General features: G+C 42.6%; 3 protein-coding genes across 3 annotated transcripts; all 3 read left to right on the forward strand.

The window, feature by feature from the left end:
• Window positions 1-329: 329 nt before the first annotated feature.
• Window positions 330-1,355, forward strand: LOC308278805 (melanoma-associated antigen B4-like; the record flags this gene model as incomplete). The annotated part of the gene is made up of 1 exon (XM_080718818.1): window positions 330-1,355. The coding sequence occupies one exon, from the start codon at window positions 330-332 to the stop codon at window positions 1,353-1,355; it is 1,026 nt and encodes a 341-aa protein (XP_080574944.1).
• A 5,368-nt stretch (window positions 1,356-6,723) lies between these two features.
• Window positions 6,724-7,764, forward strand: LOC308278807 (melanoma-associated antigen B5-like; the record flags this gene model as incomplete). Its single annotated transcript, XM_080718821.1, has 1 exon — window positions 6,724-7,764. The coding sequence occupies one exon, from the start codon at window positions 6,724-6,726 to the stop codon at window positions 7,762-7,764; it is 1,041 nt and encodes a 346-aa protein (XP_080574947.1).
• A 6,672-nt stretch (window positions 7,765-14,436) lies between these two features.
• Window positions 14,437-15,996, forward strand: LOC308278808 (melanoma-associated antigen B4-like; the record flags this gene model as incomplete). The annotated part of the gene is made up of 2 exons (XM_080718822.1): window positions 14,437-14,631; window positions 14,785-15,996. The coding sequence occupies 2 exons, from the start codon at window positions 14,437-14,439 to the stop codon at window positions 15,994-15,996; spliced, it is 1,407 nt and encodes a 468-aa protein (XP_080574948.1).
• Between the last annotated feature and the right edge of the window lie 2,876 nt (window positions 15,997-18,872).

An 18,872-nucleotide genomic window follows, 5' to 3' on the forward strand; every position in this document is an offset into this window, starting at 1 on the left:
GATGTGGTGGTGCTGGAGGTACCCTGATTGGCCTCTGACCCCTCAACCAACGGCCACTGCCTCTGGCCCCCAGTAGTCCCAAACTCAGCAGGCAGTCATGCAGGGGCCTAACACTCTAACTTCCTCCACAGGTTCTTGGCAAACAGGCCGCCAGAGAGCAGGAGCCTGGTGAGTTCCCAGAGCATGGTCAACCCCTGGCAGACCCCCCAGAAGGGCCTGGCTCTAAGCCAAGGTGCTCTTGCCCTGAGCACGGTACTCACTGTCATTCTCCCCCATCCAGGTTGCCGCCTTGCAGGCTGTCCGGCCTGGTATCCCTGACTCCAGCCATCATGCCGCGGGGTCAGAAGAGTAAGCTCCGTTCCCGCGCCAAGCGCCAACAGGAGCATGGGGAGGCCCAGGGCCTCAGAGGTGCTCAGGCCACCACAGAGAAGGAGGAAGGCTCTCCTCCTTCCTCTCCTGTTGGAGTTCCCCAGGAAACCGAGGGAGCTCCACCCTCTAGTTCTCTTGATGCAGGTGTTTCCAGTACAAGCCCTGAAGTGGAGACCGAGAATCCGGATGCAGGTGCAGGTGCAGGTGCAGGTGCAGGTGCCGCTGGGGAGGAAAATTCCAGTGCCTCGGGAGCAGCAGCTCCCACTCCGCGTGTGCGCAGAGATCCTGTCACCAGGAAGACCAGCCTGCTGATGCAGTACCTGCTGGAGAAGTTCAAAACCAAGGAGCCCGTCACAGAGGCAGATATGCTGAAGGTTATCAACAAGAAGTACAAGGTATTGCTCCCAGAGGTCCTCAGGAGAACCTCGGAGCGCCTGGAGCTGGTGTTTGGCGTGGAGTTGAGGAAAGTCAGCCCTAGCGCGCAGTCCTACAACCTTGTCAGTAAGCTGGGCCTGTCTAGTGAGGGCAGTCTGAGTGGCAGTAGGGGCTTGCCCAAGACGGGTCTCCTGATGACCCTCCTGGGGGTGATCTTCATGAAGGGCAACCGTGCCACTGAGCAAGAGGTCTGGGAATTCCTCAATATGCTGGGGGTGTATGCCGGGAGGAGGCACTTAATCTTTGGGGAACCCCGGAAGCTCATCACCAAAGATTTGGTGCAGGAAAAGTACCTGGAGTATCGCCAAGTGCCTGACAGCGATCCTCCAGTCTATGAATTCCTGTGGGGTCCCCGAGCCTATGCTGAAACCAGCAAGATGAAAGTGCTGGACGTTTTGGCTAAGATCAGTGATACTATCCCTAGTTCCTTCCCTAATCTGTATGAAGAAGCTTTGGAGGAGGAGAGAGAGCGAGCTGTGAGTGGAGCTGGCGCTGTTAGTAGGGCCAGGGCTGGATACAGTGCCCTGTCCCACAGCTCCTCCCACATCTAGATGGGTCTGAGGTAGAGGTTTCACTAGATGCTTGAAGAGGAGTGGAGGGTTGGAGAGTAGTATGGCTTGGAGAAAGCAAAACGTTTGTCTTCTTGTTCGTGTTTCATATGCATAACTTAGAGCTCTTATTAATTGTTGTTCATTGTTGCTATATTTGTTATTTCTGAAGTGTGTTTCTTTGTTGAGAACAGATCTTGCTACAGACTACCTATAACAACCTGTCCCACAGCTCCTTCCAGTTCTAGCTGTGTCTGAGGTAGAGTTTTCACTTGAAGTCTGAAGAGTTGTCAACCTTCTGTGGAGTGTGGAGGGCAGTATGGCTTGGAGAAAACAAATTTTAAACAATTGAAAAAATGGAAACAAATATTTGCCTCTTTTTTCCTCCTTATTTTGATTAGTTATTATTCAATGTTGTTAATAATTTGTTATTTATAAAGCATGTTTCTTTGTTGAGTATTTACTGTGCAGACTATATATCTTGTCAATGACATGACTGTCACATTCACTGATTGCATATGGGATTGAAATTTACAATCTTAGTATTTATAAGACAAAAGTCACAAACCATATTGGCTTTATGATCCACAACCAATAACAGGATAGTGGTAATTTTATGGAAATGTGAAAGAACCTCATTAAGAAATAGTTGACAACATGAAGTGGTTAAACAATAGTATAATTAAGGTTGACTGTATTCTTTTTTCACTTGATTGTAATGAAATATGCTGAATTTTCTTACTTCCTTCAAACTGTACAAGAAATTCAGTATCTTAATAAAGTCAACTTCTTATTCATCCTTTTTTGTAGTTTTTATCTATTTTCTCCAAATATTAGTTAAGCATCTGTTTTTGGAGCTCTCCTTGACAGGACTGGAAAGAGTAAGGAAAAGAAGACCCATCCATTTATCATAAATTTTAGAATCTAAGAGCACTTATATAGGAGAGTAGAGCGATACTATCTAATATATGCACACAGGTAAGCAGAAGGGATGAAGATGAGATTTAAAATAAATGAGAGCTGGGTGTGGTGGCGCATGCTTGTAATTCCAGCATTTGGGAGGTTGAGACCGGAGGACTGTGATTCGTGGACAGCCTCAGCTACTTAGTTAGGCCCTCTGCAACTCAGTGAGACCCTGTTTCAAAATAAACAATAAAAAATAGGGTAGGGGATGTAGCTTGGAGGTCAAATGCCCCTGGGTTCCATCCTCAGTCCCACAAAAAAAAAAAAAAAGAAAGAAAGAAATGAAAGGGTAAATTATCTGAAGAAGGCACTTTTAAGCTTTTGGGAACTGAAAGTCTCTCAAGAGGAGGGAATTCAAGTGAAATGCATGCCATGCTGAATGAGGCTCTATTATGCTGAGCAAGGGTCAGACCCTCAGAAGGTGCACCTCAGTTTAGAGCACCTTAGTTTTGAGTTGCTAGAATAAGTCAGGTATGGGAAATGAATCTTAAAAGTTCCTTTGGAACTGTTAAGTGTACTGGACAGAAATCCTCACCTATGCAGCAATAGAAATGGTCTGTGCCTACATGTAGGCAAACATGATGCAGAAACTATACACTGAATATTCAGGGAGTTTCTGAGAAATATGGGCCCTATTTTCTTGAGATTAAATGTCCTTGAGCCACTGATCTGTCCTCCTTTCCTGGGCTGGGAGATCCATATTCTGATCCATTAAAAGGACATTTCAAAAGGGAAACACCCTAATTGTCATGATGTATATTCATAAAATTATCAAATTCAATCACTAAACATAATGAGGGAGTGGGAGGGAAGGGGATGGAAATTGGGGAAAGAAAAATAAGCGATGTGAGCATGTACGTCTTTACCATTCTATACTCAAGCTGTATGATTACAATGTACCAATCAATTTTAAAAAGGAAATGTTAACTGGGTTGCTTAGAACGTAATTAGCTAATCTTAGAATGCTCAGTTTTGGGTGGTGATAGTGTAATGAAAAATAACAAGTGCCATGGGTCATAAAGCATCTAGGAGGAGAGGTGGTAGGTCCTTGACAAAAAATGGAAACTTTGAGTTGCCTATAGCTGGGTAAGAACAACCTCAAACCCAACCTGTAGAATATTCTTTGATGGAGATATACTACTTAGTGTCATTTGCTCAGCACCTTTTCAGCTGGTGTGCCTTTCTATGGCATTTAATCTTGCATTTTCTAAAAACCAAGTTCGTTGAGAGATGGTTTTACCATCTTGGGTCAAAATAATCTTAGCTAATTACTGATACTCATTAAAAAACAAAACTTTGCCCACTGTGTCCATTGATTTACATATAACTGATATGTGCCTAAATCCTACATGATTTTTATTGGATTCACTTTGAAGAGTAAAAACTTGCAATTTTCTCAGGTTCACAAGTCTGGTAAGTGAAAAGAGTCTTAACCCTGACTGATTTCTACTGCACCATTGGTTGTTGTTGTTGTTTTGCTTTTTGTTTTTTAGGTTTTTTGTGGTAATAGGGCTCCTGGAAACCCTTCTACCTCTAGGCTACATTCCTAGACCTATTTTTTATACTTCTTTATTTGGAAACAGGGTCTATTAAACTAGCCTGGTTGGCTTCGAACCTGTGTGATCCTCCTGTCCCCGCCTCCCAAGCACAGGGATTATATACTTGTGTCACAACGCCCAGCCTAAAGCAGACCTTGTATAATTTATTGATTTTATGCTCATTACTTCAAAATGCCTGTAATTGCAGTACTTGGGAGGCTGAGATAGGAGGATTTCAGGTTTGACAGCACCCTAAGAAACTTTGCAATACTCTCAACAATCTAACACGATGAGATGCTGATTCAAAAGTAAAAGGGCTGGGGAAGTGTAGCTTGTACACTGGAGAGAATACCCTGGATTCAATCAGAAATGCAACAAAAATGTGTTTCAAGTGATAAAAAGCAAAAATTCAAACACAAAGTACTGTTTTGAAATACAGAGCTCCACATATTAGCAAAGAAAAATACTTAAATAAATGTAAGACATGAATAAAGAGGTTTTGGTTGGCAATATCATTACTCACGAAGTCAAGGTCATAAACCTCAGGAGACTAAGGAACTCGAAAACTCATTGGGCTAATACTTCTTTCTGTAGAATCGATGTACATTTGAGAAGTTACATTAGGGTCTAAATCTGTCAAGTGAATAGATATGTCTTTAGATACAGAGAGAAGACAAAGTATAGATATGTGCTTCCAGGTTCTACAATGAGAAAGCACAGCCCTTAATTTTTTATCTCTTTCTCTATCTCATTCTCTCTTTCTGTCTTTCTCTCTTTCTGTCTTTTTTGCACACTCTCTTTGCTTCCTTCCCGTGCGTTCCCCAGATCCAACCTGACATAGACTACACACTAAAATCTCCAACAAACTGAGAAAATACATCTTCATTGCTCGAAGTTTTGTGCTCAGTTGTTTTGGATCATAGCGAGACCATTTATGGAATCTGAAAGAGTTGATCTCAAAAGTTAGAACTGTTGATACCAGATTTAAGGAAGAGTGGTAGGTGGTTGGGAACGTTAAATCTAAGTTACAGTTAGGTAAGAATATATCCAATTACAGTTAGATAGGAGTAAGACATTCTGGTGTTCTATTGTACTATAGTGTGAAGATAGGTAAAAATTCTATATTTAACATTTCAGAGAGATAGAAAACTTATTTAGAAAATTTAACTATAAAGAAATAGTAAATGTGTGAGGAGACAGATGTGTTTAAACTGATTTAAAAATCACACAAACTATACATGTTTCAAGACACTATACGATGCCCCATTTACATGTATATTCTTCTTTGCTTTATTATCATTTAAAAATAAATAGGAAAAGGAACCTCAGGTACTACATGGAGTCAAAATTAGGACAGTGAGTGAACACTGAGAACACAACATTCCTCGAAACAGAGACCCAAGTAGCTTGAATCATTCCTGGTAGGAAACAGAATTAGCCACATGTGCTACTCCCTGGGGAGTCTCAGGGAATAAGAATTTTGGTACAGTAGAGAAAAAGAGGTGTCCCATACCCTTTCAGGAATCAAATGTGGAACTGTTACTGATATCAAGGGGACCAAAGAGCCCAGACAACTGACAGTTCACAGAGATCTCTGTCAGATTAACCATTATAAGAAGGATCTCAGGAATTTTATAAAAGCCTTCAGCACAGGAGATGGGCCTGTGTATAAGCAAAGGAAGGAGTCCAAGTCTCAGCCAGGAGTTAAAATGACTATCCTGAGAGAAAACTTCTACAACACTCCACCCTCAGAAATGAGAGGACCAAATAAGGACCCACCCTTGCTGTAACCCCTGGATACCTGGGCATTGTTGACATAGTATGACATAGTCTGTGGTGTCACAAAGGAGTGAGGGACTTGGCCTGAGAGTTGTGCCCTAAGGTCAGTAGTGCCAGGATTTCCAGGCTGGTCCGAGGGTACAGTGAATGCTCTGAAGTCGAAGGGAACCACACAACAAAGAACACTTGGGACAACACTGAATCCATTCCTTCCTCTCAATCTTCGAAGACCATGAACAGGTAAGTTCAGATCAGAAGATTCTCATATCGCATGGATCCTTTGGGGTGTTTTTCTCCTTATTTTTAGGGAATAGACCTCAGAGTCAGGAAAGGGGGAATGCTAGGTCATACCCAGCATTAATGCAAGTGCTAATGGGACCATTCTTTACTAAGTAACAGAATGGGGGAAAATTGGGCCCTGCCCTGGTGTCAGTAATTGAAGACCAAGAACATGGTTTACAAGCAGAAGCTCTCACAACTTACATTTATCATAGGTCCTAGAAGGGAGATCCTTAGAAGATACAGCCACCATTCAGAAAAATGTGGAGTGTATCCCAAGATCTTTATGCTGGTATAAGGAGCCTGAATGAGGATTAAGGACCACCACCATTTCAGGACAGAAAAATCCCCATTAAAGGCACCTAAAGAGCAGTGATTAGCATGGGAGCCTTTTTCCCTTCTTTTGGGTCCAGAGAGACTTGTGATATCAACCTCAGATAGCAGAGGGGTCTCCCATGGCTTACCATCCAGTTGACATAACGTTTTGAAGGTGAAGTGAGGACCCCACAACTTAGGAAACCTCCAGCCTCTGCTTTCACCCCAGAGTACCTGAGGCAGGGCTGGCAAGCTCTAGGCAAGCGTTCATTCTCTCTTCCTCAACAGGTTTTCAAAAGGACAGAGGGTCAGATGAACAGGAGCCCAGTGGGTTCCTAGAGCAGTTCTCCCATGGAAAACTACAAATATAGCCTTCCTTAGAGCCATGGTGGGATTTCCATGCTGAAAGTTTACACGCCTTCCCAACTTCCCTCCTCTAGTGGACTCTCCCAACCTGTTCTCTTACCTACTCCCTGCTATTCCTGACCACAGCCATCATGCCTCGGGGTCAGAAGAGTAAGTTGTGCAGGCATCAGAAACGCCATCATGCCCGACATGACTTCCAAGGCCCTAAGGAAACACAACCCACTGCAGCAGTGGAAGAGGAGACACCCTCTTCCTCTACTCTTCCTGAGAATATTTCCCAGAGCTCTTCTACTTTGGAGTCAAGTAGCACTGCCCAAGGGCCTTGTAGCATGCCATCCAGCACCAGCCCTTCTACAGATGTTCTTGCCACACGTTGTGATGAGGGTGATGACAGCAGAGATGAACAGCATCAAAGTTCCTCCGAGATCCCACCCTCCACTGAGGATGATTCTCTAGCTGAGACGGTGTATTTGCTGGAGCAGTTCATACTCAACAAGTATAATATGAGACAGCGCATTACCAAAGAAGACATGCTGCAGGTAATGGACCAAGAGTACCAAGACCGGTTTGATGAGATCCTTAGAAGAGCTGCTCATCACCTCCAGGTTGCCTTTGCAGTTGACCTGACGGAAATCGACTCAACCTTTCACGTGTACAACCTTGTCAGCAAACTAAAACTCCCCAACAATGGCAGAGTTCGTGCTGGCAAGGGGATGCCCAAGACAGGTCTCCTGATGACCGTCTTGGGTGTTATCTTCACCAAGGGCAACTGCGCTACTGAGCTAGAGATGTGGAATTACCTGAAGACGATGAAAGTCTATCCTGGGAGGAAGCACCGCATCTATGGAGAGCCCCGGAAGCTGATAACCCAAGATTTTGTGAGGCTAGAATATCTGGTGTACCAGCAGGTTCCTGACAGCCAACCTCCAAGCTATGAATTCCTGTGGGGCCCAAAAGCATACACTGAAACCACCAAGATGAAAGTCCTAGAATTTTGGGCACGGATCCAGGGTACTGTTCCTAGTGCATTCTCCGAGCAATATGAAGAAGCACTGAGAGACGAAGAAGAGAGAGCCCGAGCTGAAGCCGCAGCCCGTCCTGGCAGCAGTGCCATAGCCAGGCTTGTTCCATGGCCACTTCCCATAACCTCTCCTACTCCTACTGAAGTCTGAGGCTTTGATCCAGACAAGAAACTGTGACCCACAGTAGGGGTTGTCTTGGAGATACAAACCAATCCCACAATAAAACATGGGATAATGGAAGAATAAAACAAAAGAAAACATGATCTATAATGGTTTTGCGCATTTCATTTTCTCTTTTGTTAGCTATTAGTGATTGCTTTATGCCTTGAGTTTCTTACTTCATTTAAAAATGTAGAGGAAATTAAATCTTAATAAGTTAGACTTCCTGCTCACTGTCCATCTTATTTCCCAAATATCAATGAGTATGCTTTTGAAAGCCTCTGTGCTAGTATAGTGGATAAAGATATAGCTTCTTCCCATATAATTTATTAATTTTTTTTACATCTTTGTTACTAGGGATTGAATCCAGAGGCAGTCTACATCCACATTTCAGCCTCAGCTTTATTTATTATGTATTTTGAAACAGAGTTTCACTAAGTTCTGAAGGGCCTCACTAAGTACCTGAGGCTGGCCTGGAACCTGAGATCCTCCTGTCTTAGCCTCCCAAGTACTGGGATTACACACATCCGCAACCACACCTGGCTGTCCATAGTATTTTACAAGATGTCCCTTATAATCATATGAGGAAAATGTTAAGATACCCTCAATGACTTTCAATATATAAGGAAGAATGTGTTAAAATGAGGGTAAATTGCCTGAGGCAAGACAGTTTGAATTTGGGGAAAGTTCAAGACAAAGTGATAAAACTTGTAAATTAAGGTTTGTGGTAGACATTATGAGGTTGTGGGTTTGGTGAGCAGAGGCTCCACCCTCAGCTGATGTGTTAAAAAGTTGAGCAAGTAGACCCTTACATAAAAAACTGTACTGTACGTAAGACCTAACATTAAAGCCCCAGCGGGTCGTGGTGGCGCATGCTTGTAATCCAGATTTGGTGTGCTGAGACAGGAGGATCTTGGTTTGTGAACAGGTTCAGTTTCTTAAGCCCTCTGCAACTCAGTGAGACAGTTTCAAAATAAAGGAATAAAAATATGGCTGGGGGAGTGCTTCGTTTAGAATGTTCCTGGATTCCATCCCTAGTGTTTCACAAAAATTTAAAAAATGAAATAAGAAATCCAATATAATGTGTGGCTTTGACATTCAGGAACAACAGCAGGGCCTCCAGTGGCCTTCCTGCAAGCTCCCCTCTATACTGTGTACTTTCAGATCAGATCACCTTGCTGAACAACCATCTCTAACAAGGAGATCAAATACAGATATTGTTTTTGCCAACATGGTGGTTTTCTATTCCATAGGAAATTTTGCACTTCTTCTAAGGAGTAAATCCCATCCTCTCATGGCAACTAAAGGTCAACCTCTTCCTTATTTGCAATCCTGCCTTCCACAGACCCTGTTTATCACTGGTTCTGAATTCACCTCCCATATGGCCCCATGTGGCATATCATGCCTGCCTTCCCCTGGCTGTGAGTACATGAGTACATATGATTCATGAACTGCTAGCAATACCATCTGCACATTGTCCAGTGTTGTGTGTTTGGATACCACATAAATATACCATGAAAACTCTTCCCTCAATAGTGGAGTAAAAAGGAGGTCATTAAACATGGTTTTAGAAATTAATTTTGGATCATTGATAATATACATCTTAAGAAAATGTCTACTTGGAGAAATAAATTAGAGATATTATCAAAAATACCAACTTGGGGCTGGTGGTGCATGCTTTCAATCCCAGCATTCGGGAGGCTAAGATTAGAGGATCATGGTTTGCAGACAGCCTCAGCCACCAAGTTAGGCCCTCCTCAACTTAGTGAGAACCTGTTTCAAAATCAAGAATAAAAATTAGGGCTGGGGCTGTTGCTCAGAGATAGAATGCCCCTGGGATCTATCCCCACTGACACACACACACACACACACACACACACACACACACACACACACAAGCCACAATAAGCTGAATGTCTTACAAAGCAGAAATTTATCTTCTCACCATTCTGGAGGCCACAGGTCCAAGCTCAAGGTACCAACTTGGTTTGTTTCCTCTGAGACCTCTCTCGGTAATTCTTAGAGGGCCATGTTCTTGCTTTCTCTTAATAGAGTTGCCGCTTTGTGTGTGCCCATACTTGGTTTTTCCTTTAAGTCTGGAGACACCAGAGATAGAGTCACCAACATATACTCTGCAAAGGGAAGGTCATCAGAAAGGAAAATGTTCTCTGTGCTTCAAGTGAAGCCAAGTGGTCAGCAATACAATGACATGACCTGTCCTAACAGATGGCACAGGTGGTATAAGTAAAGCCTCAACAAGTCCCTAAGTGAAACCCTGAAGTGCCTTGGCTGATATTAACAGCAAAAAAAAAAAAAAAAATATATATATATATATATATATATATATATATATATATATATAGTTGCCCAGCTTGGCCTTGAATTCCCAGAAAACCAGTATAACCAAAGGCAATTATGCTATTTCAAGGGTGATAAAAAGGATCTATACTAAAGACATTTATATAGTACTTCTATTTTAAAACCTACAAAATAATGAGATATGACACCAATACCCAAAACCTCCCTCCAGTTAAGTCCTAAGATTCTTAAAGTTAAACTTGTTGTTCTTGAGGTTTGACAAGTCCAGGACCATCTGATTTCTAACAAAAAGTGGAAATTCCTTTTCCTGTAAACTCCTATAGGATCCGAGTCCTATTCAAAATCCTACAGACACAAACCCTGTTTGAGCTAAGCAAAAAATTACATGCTGGATCTTTTTCAAGATTTGTGCCACAAAAGCTTCGCAGTGTTACATATAATGAATCGCGGCCTGTTGCAAATGGGTTTGGCTACCTGGCCTCAACTTAAACTGCTAACAATTGGATGACACAAGGTAATGGGTTATGTCAAAACCATTTTGGTGCGATATTGGGATTACTGTAACAGGTTTTTCATGTAGAATCTCAGCAAAACACCATAAATGACCTTGAGCCAAGATAACTAGACTCCTTTAGCCCTCCAGCTCCAGATGATTATGATCAACCTTGTTATGCCATTTCCCCCAAAATACCCTCATCCAAATTTGCTTCTTTTCATCCTGCCTTGCTTTCTCTGCCCTGGAAGTTCATCCCTTGCCCATAGTTCCCATAACAGATAAATAGGCAACAATTGATTACCTGCTCTTACTCTATCATTTGGAATGTCAGAGATTTCCTGGGATTTGTTGTTGAAATGTTACTGATAATTCAAAAGCATAACTAGTTTAATATGTGATATGTAAAACAACTGGAATATTGCAAATTACATGGAAACTTTGGGTATGGGTCCTCCTGGATAGCATGGCTCTTGCCATTTCTAACTCCTTAGTCCTGCTCATCTTTGGGCCATGCATAATCAACCTGATTATGTCACAAGTAAAAAATCACTAACTAGCTGGGCACGGTGGCATACACTTGTAATCCCAGCATTTGGGAACAGAGCCCTGCAGATTGTGGTTCGTGGACAGCCTCAGCTACTTAGTGAGGCCCTCTGAAACTCAGTGAGACCATGTTTCAAAATAAAGAATAAAAAGTAGGGGAGGGAGTGGGGCTCAGAGGTCAAATTCCCCTGGGTTATATCCCCAGATCCGCAAAACAAAAAATCACTAACTGATCTGTTAAAGAGGTTCTTCTCTTACAGACCAAAGGCTAATACATCTCTTCCCAAATGCACAGGAACTCTGAAGACCCTCAGCTCCAAGCCCTTGGTCTATTTTAATTCCATTATCATACAGTAAGTATCCAGAAGAAATCCAGCTGCCCATTTCCCAATATAAATATTATAAAACCTCTGGAATATGGACACTGTGAGGTCTGGATGTGAGGCCTGCCCAGAGAAGGTAGAGAAGAAAGAACTCCAGCAGTGGCAGGAAAAAGTGGCCCTAACCAGCTCTTTGCCCCCAGCCTATAAACCAACCTGTCTGGTCCCCTGTCAAGACCACCAATGGGAAAAAGCCTTAGTTATGACTGTATAATTATCCCTCCCTACTAATGCCCCATAAACACTCTCTAGTCTGTAAGACAGGACTCCCTAACTCTAGTCTCCTGTTCAGTTCCCTCCTCCCAAATTTATATACAAAAAAAATGTTTCTGCTGTCGAACTGTTCACTCCTTATCTCGATAATTTTCCAACATATAATATTTACCAACAATCTAAAAGAGTAATTTTTATTCTCCCTAGTATTTCTGTGTATAAGCACACATACAAAATATATACATATATAATTATATGTTCAAAATACTATAGAGCATTAAGAGATACACATTAAGCTTATAAAAACTTGAGCACTACACAATACAATTCTATTAGCATTCTGGTTTGAAATAAACCAAGTGACAGTCCCAGGAATACTTATTTCATTAAATTTATGTAAAAGATATATATTTAAAATATCCAAACAATTCAAGAAACTAGAGAATGGATAGCATATTAAACACAAAAAGCAAAATGTAGAAAATAATGCAGACAAATGCAAAAGTGATAAATTGGAAGAGTGAAGCCAACAGTGCAAGCCAGTTGTTTGTGTAATTTAAATAATTTTATAAGTACTATCAATTACAAAAACAAGAAACAAAAATGAATGTTAGTTAAGAAGTAAAAACAAATATTATCTAAGAAAGATTGTATAAACTTGTATACAGAAGAAATGTAACAGAAATAAAGAACACTATAGAAGCATTATGATCAAAATATCATGGTAACAAATGGTTGACCAGGAAAAGGTTCTACCAAAAAAATGTCAAGTAAGAAACTCAAGTGAATTTTAGAATTCAAGACTCACCATGCTATAGGCCCTCAGAGATTAACAGATAAAGGTGATTGCTGCCAACATCATAACACAAACTACAAAGGACACCAGGTATATACTAAAGGAAGTGCACAATGTCATCTATAAATTGCATTGACAAGAAAAAAACCAGCATTTAATGACAATAAAATTCTTCTTGAATTGAGAATTGCTGATGACAAATGTCAGGTAATAGATTAAATTATTCTATTATTCTATTTTTAATTATTCTATTCCCTATTCCCTAGACTACTCTGTTTTTTAAATTTTCATAGTAAATGCATTAGTTATAAATATCATTCCTCATATTATGAAAACAAAAGGAATTGGGTGCAGCGGTAATTGTCATTTTAATGACTCTAAAGGCTGAAACTGAAGAATGGCAAGTTCAAGGCCAGTCTGGGTAACTTAATGAGTTTTTTCTCTAAATAAAAAATGAAAAGGGTAGAGCATCTCTGGATTCCATCCCCCAAAACAAAATAGGTTTTAGAAAGTAAAGAAAAAAGTAAATCTGAGAATTCTTAGCAAAATATAAATGACTGATAGGGTCCAAAAAGAAACAGAAATATTCAATTGCACAGCAGAAATTGAACATATAGTGAAAACCCAAAGTACCATCAAAACACTGTATGGACAGCCATTTTCGTGGCCTATTAGATCAAATGTGAGAAGAAAAAGAATAAGGTCCATATTATATAAACTCTTCTAAATCAAACAAAATATTTGGGGATTACTGAACCATTTTAACAGAGTAGGAGCTTCCTCATTTTCTCTTTGGAGATTTTGCAGGTTATGATAAGAGGATGGGGATGATTTAATATGAGAAGAGGTTGATCCCAGGTTTTGGCAGAAGTCAGCAGGAGAACGTGAGAGAAGACAAAGGTGCCACATAACTCAAAAGAGACAGGACTATACAGACTCTTCTCCGGACACTTCACGCCTCCAATGTACACTTAACTTACAAGCCATAGCCAAGTCTGGGAGGACCAGGTGGTCATGGAAGCAGTGTGTCAGTACTTGCTATCAGGAGTCTCAGGAGAAAGTTTCAGTCTTAGGGAAGGTCTTGCCTCAAGTCAATAGAAGGGAGGTGGGCAAGTAGCTACAAGTCATCCAGGTAAGACAAATGATGAGGACAGAAGACACCGTCCATTCAAGGAAATGGACCCCACAGATTCAGCTGTATTGGGAGAGCCTAGGCATGGATGTTGGACTCAGCTTTCAACTACTTACTATCTCAAGAATCTCAGTGTAATGAGATCCTTGGCCTGAAGACGGTTGACTCATCTCAACCAAGAGAGAAACCACAGAGCCCATACAAAGGTAAGGTAAAGAACTTATGTGAGTTCCCTAGGAACACGGCTCCCCAAGAACAAAGGAGGAATGACACAGCCGCACCCGGGTTGTTGTACTCGGAGGGCTAGGGTGGGGGACCGGAAGTAGAACCCCTGACTTCCTGTTCGCCCCCTCTGGGCCTGAGGCCTTGTCCGGAGAGGGACCGCTACAGAAGACCTGAGAGACACATCGAAGAAGTGTCCGGTGGTTTGGTAAGCACCCTGAATTATTAAAAAGTAAAATCAAAGCACCCGGTAAACTTCGAAAACCCAGAATGTGATTTTGGAGTAGGAGGCGTTCCGGGGACACGAAGCGGCTTGCGCTGGTCTCAGGGTCCGCGGAGAGTAGTTAGGCCCAAAGGCCGGCCACTACCCGAGGGGCTCAGGTCGCAGGCTGGGGCATCGGGGCCGGCACAGAGGGACACCTGGGCCCTGTAGAGTTGATCAGAGGACCGAGGGGAAGACAGTGGACTCCTGCCCCCAAACTCGGGATGAGGGTGGGGAAGGCCCCAGAACTCGGCCTGTTTGGTCCTGGGCAGCCTGTCCGCAGGGGTCCAGCCCCAGGTCATGGCGAGAGTCGCCGTTTGGACTGGCCACGGCGGGAACCGACCTCCCCTGGCGAAGGAGCGCCCTTGCCTCATCCCTAGGAGCCAGGTGTCCCAGAGTGAAGTGGCCTTGGCCACGCCCGCCCCTTTCTCCACTCCTCCTCCTCCTGGGTTGGCACTGTGGAAGTACTCTGGAAATGTGCAGTGTTTCCTTATGGTCGGCACTTAGCAAACAGTGGATATGGTGGTGCTGGAGGTACTCTGATTGGCCTCTGACCCCTCAACAAAGGGCCACTACTGCTGGCCACCAGTAGGTCCCAAACTCAGCAGGCAGTCATGCAGGGGCCTAACACTCTAACTTCCTCCACAGGTTCTTGGCAAACAGGCCGCCAGAGAGCAGGAGCCTGGTGAGTTCCCAGAGCATGGTCCACCCGTGGCCGACCCTCCAGAAGGGCCTGGCTCTAAGCCAAGGTGCTCTTGCCCTGAGCACGGCACTCACTGTCGTTCTCCCCCATCCAGGTTGCCACCTTGCAGGCTGTCCGGCTTGGTGTCCCTGACTCCAGCCATCATGCCGCGGGGTCAGAAGAGTAAGCTCCGTTCCCGCGCCAAGCGCCAACAGGAGCATGGGGAGGCCCAGGGCCTCAGAGGTGCTCAGGCCACCACAGAGAAGGAGGAAGGCTCTCCTCCTTCCTCTCCTGTTGGAGTTCCCCAGGAAACCGAGGGAGCTCCACCCTCTAGTTCTCTTGATACAGGTGTTTCCAGTACAAGCCCTGAAGTGGAGGCCGAGAATCCGGATGCAGGTGCAGGTGCAGGTGCCGCTGGGGAGGAAAGTTCCAGTGCCTCGGGGGCAGCAGCTCCCACTCCGCGTGTGCGCAGAGATCCTGTCACCAGGAAGGCCAGCCTGCTGTTGCAGTACCTGCTGGAGAAGTTCAAAACCAAGGAGCCCGTCACAGAGGCAGATATGCTGAAGGTTATCAACAAGAAGTACAAGCTATTGCTCCCAGAGGTCCTCAGGAGAACCTCGGAGCGCCTGGAGCTGGTGTTTGGCGTGGAGTTGAGGAAAGTCAGCCCTAGCGCGCAGTCCTACAACCTTGTCAGTAAGCTGGGCCTGTCTAGTGAGGGCAGTCTGAGTGGCAGTAGGGGCTTGCCCAAGACGGGTCTCCTGATGACCCTCCTGGGGGTGATCTTCATGAAGGGCAACCGTGCCACTGAGCAAGAGGTCTGGGAATTCCTCAATATGCTGGGGGTGTATGCCGGGAGGAGGCACTTAATCTTTGGGGAACCCCGGAAGCTCATCACCAAAGATTTGGTGCAGGAAAAGTACCTGGAGTATCGCCAAGTGCCTGACAGCGATCCTCCAGTCTATGAATTCCTGTGGGGTCCCCGAGCCTATGCTGAAACCAGCAAGATGAAAGTGCTGGATGTTTTGGCTAAGATCAGTGATACTATCCCTAGTTCCTTCCCTAATCTGTATGAAGAAGCTTTGGAGGAGGAGAGAGAGCGAGCTGTGGGTGGAGCTGGCGCTGTTAGTAGGGCCAGGGCTGGATACAGTGCCTTGTCCCACAGCTCCTCCCACATCTAGTTGGGTCTAGTGGAGAGTTGGAGAGTAGTATGGCTTGGAGAAAACAAAATGCTTGTCTTTCTTGTTCATGTTTCATATGCATAACTTAGAGCTCTTATTGTTATTCATTGTTGCTATTTATTTATTTCTGAAGCATGTTTCTTTGTTGAGAATAGATCTTGCTACAGAATACTAATAATAACCTGTCCACTGCTCCTTCCAGATCTAGCTGGCTTTGAGGTAGTGTTTTCACTTGATGTTCCAAGAGGAGTGGAGTGTGAAGGCCGTATGGGTGAAAAAAGCAAACAGATATGTTAATAACAAAAATAAAATGTTTTACTCTTTTCCCCCCCTCTCATATAAAAAGCAAGATAAAAACAAAAAACATGTTAAAGATGTTTTTATTTCATATATGTATAACTTATAATTATTTGTTATTTTTGTTATTAATTTTTATTTATCAAGTGTGTTTCTTGTTGAGAATTTATTGTGATTCAAACTGTCCATAACACCCTGTCACACAGTTCCTTCCAGAGTTTTCACTTGATGTCTGTAGAGGAGTTAAATTTCTCTGGAGTGTAGAGGCTAGTATGTGTTGGAGAAAAATAAAATGTTAAAAAAAAGAAAACAAAATGTCTCTTTTTTCCTCTCATTTATTTATAATTTAAATTTTTTAGTTTTTATTCATTTTTAATTAATTTTTGTCATGTGTATTTCATTGCAAGAATTTTTTTTGTGCTTCAAACTCTAGCTATAAGATCCTATCCCACAACTCCTTCCTGATATAGTTGAGTCTGACAGAGTTTTCACTTGATGTCTGAAGAGAAGTCAACCTTCTGTGGAGTGTGGAGGGTAGCATGGCTTGGAGAAAACAAATTTTTAAAAAATTGAAAAAAAACAAATATTTGTCTCTTTTTATTTCCCTCAAAATTTTATTAGTTGTTATTCGTTGTTAATAATTTTTTATTGATAAAGCATGTTTCTTTGTTGAGTGCCGGAGCCAGCCGGCAAAAGTACGGGTTCTGAAAAGAGGAGTGAGGATGAAAAGAATTTTATTCAATGAATTTTATTCATAGAATACTTCATTCTCTCATGGAAGGATCGGCACTACACTCCCGGGTCGATATCTCTACTGACCGATCCCAGTTTTATCGCTCTCATCCTATTTATACCGCTCCCGGTCAACCAACCCTCATGACGTCACCACCTATGTGCGCAACGGTCAAACCAATCAAGCCTGTGCAGTCACCACCTGTGCGCTTAACGGTCAAAGCAATCAATTCCACCTGAGCTTCTTTCAGATGTTGAACTTTCCATGACCCCAAACCTTATTGGCTCTGGGCGAAGGACAGTCAGAAGTATTCTTAAAGGGGAAAACCTTAATGGCTCCTCACAGTTCCCCCTTTCTTATTATATTCAAAAGAATACTGTGCCTGTCTTAGGTTGTTTCCTTCAGGTATCAAGGATTACCCGTCTTTGGATAATACAGAGCTAAGCTGTATATCCTGTCTTAGGTTTCCTTGTCCCAAGGAAATCTTACCCGTCATTGACTACTAGTCTCTTAAATGGGGGTACTTTTTAGATGTAGATCATGTACTTCTGCTGAATAAAAATGTTCTCACTTCATCCAAGGTCACACTTTGTCCCAAGCCTCTAATAAACAAGTTATTGGGTATAACATGAAAAATGGGTATTTCAGTAAGACATTTTTTCCAGTTAACACTAGGATTTCCACTTGTTAAATCAGTTTAACAGGGTATACAAGTTATTGGTGGGCTAACATTTTTATCTTCTTTCCCTGTGTAACCGGGGTCCCACAAGACCACATCTTTAATAGCACAATTACTCTCAGTCTTAGTACTTGTCTGCAATACCACGGGCATCAACTGCAGACATCCCATCTTTTTGACATTTTTAGGAAAACATAAGAGTGTACCAGTTCTTTGTCCAAAATAACCAAAAGTTCCAATTCTTTGTCCAAAATAATTAAAAGTTTCTGTAATGGGTATAAAGTTCAAAGCAAGAAGTCCCAGCAATTGTGAGTTGTCACTGAAGACAGTGATCTTCCGTTGTTCCCAAACAGCTGGATGAATATGGGATGATGTAGAACGTAAGTCCATGTTTCATTCAACATTGAAGCTAGGAGCATCATCAGCATTGAGCTGAGATTCTTCCATTTTTGCTTGATCCATATGTCGTACCAGCTGCTCAGGTATCCATCGTGCATTATCTTCATCCTGTGAAAAAACACAAACATGCCCTCTTCCCCATATTAGTACAGGGTCAGGACCTTTCCAAATTTCTGTGCAAGGATCTTTCCATTTCACTAGGGCAAAATTGTTTTTGGAGGATGGATGCCAATATCTATCTGCTGCTGTGCAACCAGTTTTGTCAGCCTTCAAGAAATTAAGAATGAAAAGAGCATGATTTAAAGAGTTCTGTGGTGAATGGGGATATAACTCCCCCTTTTTATTTATTTTCAAAAGTGTTGTTTTTAAAGAATTGTGGGCACGTTCTACAATGCCCTGTCCTTGAGGATTATAGGGTATACCTGTAATATGCTGAATATTGTATGTATTGCAAAATCGTTTAAAAGCCATACTTGTATATCCTGAACCATTATCAGTTTTAATGTAGGTAGGAAGGCCTGAGAAAGCAAAACATTTCAAACAATGGGAAATAACATGCTTAGCGGCCTCCCCAGTTTGGGCTGTAGCCATAATAAATCCTGAAAAAGTATCAATAGACAAATGAACATACTTTTGTTTACCAAAGGCAGAAATGTGCGTAATATCCATTTGCCATAAATTATTGGGAATCAATCCCCGTGGATTTACACCTAAATGAGGAACAGGTAAATACTCTGGACATATAGGACATTGTTTAACAATTTGTCG

This window comes from Muscardinus avellanarius (assembly GCF_963383645.1).
Source record: "Muscardinus avellanarius genome assembly, chromosome: X".
NCBI classification, from domain to species: Eukaryota; Metazoa; Chordata; class Mammalia; order Rodentia; family Gliridae; genus Muscardinus; species Muscardinus avellanarius.